General features: G+C 45.6%; 1 protein-coding gene across 1 annotated transcript in view; it reads right to left on the bottom strand.

Moving 5' to 3' along the window:
- The window catches only part of SNED1 (sushi, nidogen and EGF-like domains 1), a 71373-nt gene that overhangs the window by 23086 nt on the left and 42147 nt on the right, over nt 1-6140 (bottom strand). The window contains exons 21-23 of the mRNA XM_010837792.1: nt 5552-5608; nt 3621-3667; nt 26-265 (exon numbers count right to left, since the gene is read on the bottom strand). Of these exons, the coding sequence (XP_010836094.1) occupies nt 26-265; nt 3621-3667; nt 5552-5608 (344 nt within the window). The remainder of the gene's footprint in view (nt 1-25; nt 266-3620; nt 3668-5551; nt 5609-6140) is intronic.

Below are 6140 nucleotides of genomic sequence, written 5' to 3'. Positions count from 1 at the left end.
GAGAGGAGTGGCTGGGCAAGGGGACCGTGCTGGGGTGCTGGAGCTCAGCGGGAGCGGCCGGCCCACGGAAGGCCGGGACTGTCTTACCCCGCTCACAGTGGGTGCCTTCACGCCCTGGGCTGCAGACGCACAGGTACCCGGCGATGCGGTCCTGGCAGGAGCCCCCATGCAGGCACGGCTGGGATCGGCACTCGTCGATTTCTGAGCGAGGAAAGCCCGGGTGCCAGGCGCCGGGAGAGACCCCAAGAAAAAAGCAGTGTTGCTGCTGTTAGCAGGGATGACTTGAAGCCGGACTAAGAGGGATGCACGTGAGCTTTGACAAGAGGCTCTGGACAGAAGTCTACGACACCCCAGGTGCCGGGAGAGGCCAGCACCCGAGGAGGGCCCTGGAGGGGAAGAGACGCACCTCTGGGAAGGGGCTGGGGCTGCTCCCGAGGGCCACACCACGCCATTGTGTAACAGTCGTGTATGAGCCCAAGACGCTTGGGGGCTGGCCCTTCATTGTGAAATATTCACGGTGGAGTTTTTAAAAGCTGGGGGTTTTGCTCCTGAAGTAACGATGTTCAGCTTAAAACAGTCTACTCTTAATGCTTAACGTTTAAGTGAGTAAATAAGAGCTACTGACAGAATGACCCCAGGGCTGGCGCCTGACCTGGGGCTAGGAGTGTCGGCTCATCTGCTCGCACGCACATCCCACTTGTTGTGACCTGAATTTCCACGGTTATCCCCTCTGTGCCTCCTTAGTTTTAAATTTTTACCAATATGCTGGGCAATTTTGCTATTATGAACTTTATTTATAGGACATTGTGGTTAACGTACTCTTTTCTCACTCAACGTTATATTAATAAGATGTTTCTATGTTGTGGGTGGTTCTCTTCATTGCTGTGTAATATTCCTCAGGGTGATTATACCATACTTTCTCTCTCTTGTTTGGTAGGCTTTGGGGTTGGGTTTAGATTTCTTGCTGTTGAAACAAAGCTTCTGTGTCTTTCACATCTCCTGGTGTAGAGTTTTCCCTCAATTTACAATTATCAAGCCGTACAGTTGCTAGGACACAGTTTATATGAAGGGGGTCAGCTCGACAAACGACTAAACTGCCCTCAGAGTGCTTGTACCCGTTTACACGCCCTCCAGCAATTTAGAACAAACCCTGTCTGTCCACATTCTCACCAGTATGGGCTTTTAGACTTCAGAAGTTTTGCCAACTGAATGTGTCTCACTGTACTGCTGATTAGCATTTCGCACTTCACTGACAGAGGGAATGTTGTTTTCTACTGTGACACTCCTACTCATGTGTCTTACCTGTTGGGTTGATTCTATACGTTTATGTGTGTGTATACATAGACACTATACATAACATGTATGTGCATATACATATATGTAGATAACATGCATACATAAGTGCAAGTCACTTAGTCACGTCTGACTCTTTGTGACACCATGGACTCTACAGCCCATGGAATTCTCCAGGCCAGAATACTGGAGTGGGTAGCCTTCCCCTTCTCAAGGGGATCTTCCCAACCCAGGGATCGAACCCAGGTCTCCCGTATTGAAGACAGATTCTTTACCATATGAGCCACAAGGGAAGCCCAACTTTCTTAAGGCCAAGGAATTTAACTTCCTAATTTTTAACTAGTCATCTTGTCCATTTTTTCCTTTTATATTTAGTTGTTTTTGTGGAATCTTTCCCTGCCTTAAGGCCAAAAAGATAGTTAACCTACATTTCCTACACAAAACTACATAGTCAAAAAAAAACGCATTTAAGTCCTTAATACATCTGGAACTAATTGTTGGGTATGGTGAGAAGTGGAGAAACAATGTAATATTTTCTGAGTACCTAACCGTTTTATTCCAGTTGTCAAGAAGATTTTCTCTGTTTTCTTACAGAAGTTTATAGTTTTAACTTTTACACTTATGTCTATAATTCATTTCATATATATAAAAATTATCATTTTGATGCTATTGTATATAGCATTGTTCCATTTCACTTTCCAAGTCTCCCCTGCTACAGTATGAAAATATAATTGTTTCTGTGTATTGACCCTGTATCCTGTAACCTGCTTGAATTCACTTATTAGTTCTGTTGCTTCTATTGTAGAATTTCTTAGGATTTTCTGTGTGCACGATCGTGTCATCTTTACTTCTTGCCCGATAGACGTGCTGTCTTCCTTTTCTCGCCTCTGTGTGAACTAGGATCTCCAGGACAGTGGCGGAAGGCCCTGGTGAACGGACACCTTTGCCTGTCTGCTGATGACGGCAGGGACTCTTTCACCCGTAAGCACTTTGTTAGCTGTTGATCTTTTTCATGGATGCCCCTTGATCAGGTTAAATAAATTTCCTTCTACTCTTTAGTTTGTTAAGAATTTTAAAAATAATAGTTGAATTTTGTCAAATGACTTTTTCTGCATCTATTAAGACAATCATATGGTTTTCTCCTTTATTTTCTACTATGGTGAATTAGATTTACTGATTTTCAAAGGTTAAACTGTTCTTGACATAAATCCCTCTAGGTCAGGCTGTATTAGCCTTCTGATGTAATACTGGGTTGGATCTTAGTAATGTCTTGTTAGGATTCTGTGCTTTGCACATGAAGAATGTTGTTGGCCTGTACCTTCATTTGTGCAGCGTCTCTGGTTTCGGCACAAAGGCGATATTGGCCTCGTGAGATGAGCTGAGGAGGATCCCTTCCTCCTACACTCTCTGAAAGAGCCGTGTGGATGGTGCTGTTATTCCTTCTGAAGGGTTTGACAGAACTCAGTGAAGCATCTGGTCCTGCCGTTTCCTTTGCAGGGAGGTTTTTAGCCACGAGTTAAATCTCCGTAATAGACACGAGGCTCTTCATATTCTCCATTTATTCTGGTGTCAGTTGTATCATTAGCAACTTTCTTCACTTGTTCTACATTGTGAGATATATTGGCCTGAAGTTGTTCCCAGTATCCCCTTGCCCTTTAAATGCTCATATAGTCTTAAGTGATATCTCTTTTTATTTTGATATTGCTAAATTTTATTTTTTCCCTTGATCAGTCTAGCTAGAGGCTTATTATTTTTATTGATCCTTTCAAGGAATCAGTTTTTGGTTTCATCTGCACATGTCTTTTTTATAATTAATTATAAAAAATATGTCATTTAATCATTATTTATTGTTGATTCATAAAAATGCAATGGATTTTGTTATAACCTATATTCACCAAACATATTACATTTCCTATTATTTATAGAGTTTTCTTTTGGTTGAGAGACAACCGTATTGGCTGTAAACACTGATGTTTCTCCTCCCTCCTTTAGCGTTTTCATGACTTTGCTTTCTTCTTCTTACTTTATTGCATAGGCTATTACTGACAATGTACTGTTGACTAGACTTGGTGATAATGGGCACCCTTATTTTGTTCTGAATTTTAAGGGGAATGTTTCTCCACTTAGGATAATGTCTATTCTAGGTTAGATGAGACCCATCATAAAACTGCCTCAGAAGCTAATTTCCTTCCTCCTTGTTGGTAGCTAGGCACGTCTGAGTCAGTTCGGCAGAAGAGCAGCTTTTCAGTTCCAGATCCTCCTCCTGTATAATGAGGGTCAGGGAACACTGGTCCACAGCTTCCTCTCCTTTTTGTTTTTGGCCTCACCATGCAGCAGGCAGAACTCCCTTGACCAGGGCCTGAACCTGTGCCCTCTGCAGTGGAAGCACGGAGCCTTAACCATGACCGCCAGGGCAATCCCATAGCCCTCTTAACGTAACCTGTCCTCATTCCTCTGTAAATATGTGGCGTTTAACTGGTGAGGTTCAGTGGAATTGTGTGTTCAGCCTAGCTTATGCCTGGTCTAAGCACATCTCCCTGTGGGCTAATGAACACCTGGGGGGCTCTGTGGGCTCTGCTATTTCTCTTTTATAAGTTTTCCCTCCAATAAGTCCTGTATTATACCATGTGGTACTAGAAAGGTGTGTGTGTATCATATTATTTTTATCTGGATAAGGAGTGCTTTTAAAATTCTTACTTGGTAGGAATTTGTTACTTGAATAGGTATGAATTTTGTCAAATACTTATTATACATTCATTGAAATTCTTATATGACTTTTCTCTTTTAGATGGTTAGCAAATTTTTCTAATATCAACTATTTTTACAACAACCCAACTTAAGAATGCTGTGTGTGCTCAGTTGTGTCTGACTCTGTGGCCCCAGGGACTGTCACCCACCAGGCTCCTCTGTCCATGGAATTTTCCAGGAAAGAATACAGGAGTGGGTTGCCACTTCCTACTCTAGGGGATCTTCCTGACCCAGGAATCAAACCCACGTCTCTTGGGTCCCCTTCATTGGCAGGCTGCTGCTTTATCACTGGCATCACCTGGGAAGCCCATTGTGGTGTATAGTCTTTACAGACCATCAGATTTCTGCATCTGTTTTCACGTTTAATGGAGCCATAACTTTACTCTGTCCACCTGTCCATGTCTGGTGCTGGTTTAAGGTTGTCCTGACCTTGAAGAGTGGGTGGCACACACACTTTCTGCTCCCCAGGAGGGCCTGTGTAGCACTGCAGCAGGCTGCTTCTTGGCGGTTTGGTGGGATTGATCCATGGACTTGTTTGGGCCTGGTGCTTCCTTGTGAGAAAACTTTGCATCCTCAGCTCTCTAATGAGTTAAGAGGTACGATTTTATGGGCTCTCTGGAGCTTCCTTGATGTCACAGTGAGTGTGATGGTGTTTTCTAACTGTCCACACCCTAACTGAATGGGTCGCTTCACTATCTTTAAAATGCCGTTTTATTACCTCACTCCTGACGTCTCTATAAGAAGTCTGGTGCCAATCTGATTCTTGTTCCCTTGTGGCTTCTTGTCCCTTTTTCTAAGGATCTTTTCCTCCTGATTTTCTTACATTTTATTATACTGTGTCTCGTGTCTCTCTCCTCCTGTTTGACATTCTGCAGGCCCTTTCAATCTCTGCTCATTTATCAGCTATTCCGGGAGTTTAGCTCCATAGTTGTTGCAACATTCCAGCCTATTTTAATTTGTGTCACTCTTGGGGGCCTGTTGCCTCAGTGTCAGCACTTACTCCTTCCTCAGAGCCCATGCCTCCTTTCTAATCTGTGAGTGTTTCCCTTCGTCTCTCTGGCACAGCTCCTTACACTGGCCTTTCAGCTCATTAGCTTCGTCTTTGTTCCCATTTACAAGTTGCATCTGCCACTCCTACTGTTACAGTTTTTCGAGCATCTTATTTCTGCCTCTTTTGAACATCACTTGTTGATTCTATTTTTACGGCCAGCGTCATGTTTCCTTTTGTGTCTTTGTCCTGCGTTTATGTTCTTCCTCATCTTCTACGTCTCTGCTCCCAGGAGTATATGTTGTCTGGGCTCTATCAGTGTCTCTGAGGTGCCGCATTTCTCGAGCGTCCTGGTATCCTGGCTTGTGAGCTCACGTTCCTTGGCAGTTCCCACTCCTCCTCATGGCATGTTGAGGAGAAGCAACACTGGGCCCGGGGTGGCCTCCTAGACAGTGACCACTAGCCCTGGGGGGCTTGGAAGGACATGCGTAAAGGAGCAGGCTCGAGGCCAGGTGACCGCACCTGTGTTCTGACGCTCCACCTGAGAGGGCCGCCCAGGCCCGACACCTTGCAGGGCATCTGGGAGGGGACGGTGTGCTCTGCGCCTCCCTTCTCTGGATGCTGTCCTGTCCCTAAACTAGTCTGCTGAAAGCTCTTTGCTTTCTGAGACCGTGTTACCATTACACAGATGGTCTGAACAGTTTGGAATGTTCCGTTTCGCTTAACACACCGCTGGTGGTGCTGTCTGTAGCACCCTGTCTCCAGGTGCCTGGCTCAAGGCAGGCCTTGCCTGCAGGGCAACACCCCTTAAAAGCTTGTGGGGGCTCGTGGGTGCCTTGTTCAAATGCAGGGTCTGATCCCGCAGGCCTGGACAGGCCTGGGAGCAGGAGTGGGACCTAAGCCCTGATCTGCCTCTGCAGGGCTCTGCCTTTGGGCTGCCTCCTGGCCTCAGCGGCTTCCTCTGCAGAGTGGGCTTGTGGGTGTTAGACCTCATGCTTTGGGCTGCTCTGAGGACCGGAAGCCCTTAGAGAAGGGTCCGGAGTGGAGGGGACCGGTCATCACCACCATCAGCACCAGGTTTTGCCCTCACTTGGCACAGAGGAGACAGACC

Source organism: Bison bison, unplaced genomic scaffold (assembly GCF_000754665.1).
Source record: "Bison bison bison isolate TAMUID 2011002044 unplaced genomic scaffold, Bison_UMD1.0 scf7180017845916, whole genome shotgun sequence".
In the NCBI taxonomy this organism is placed as follows: Eukaryota; Metazoa; Chordata; class Mammalia; order Artiodactyla; family Bovidae; genus Bison; species Bison bison.
Note: the sequence above shows the minus strand (reverse complement) of the source record. Positions and strands in the feature narration are given on the sequence as shown.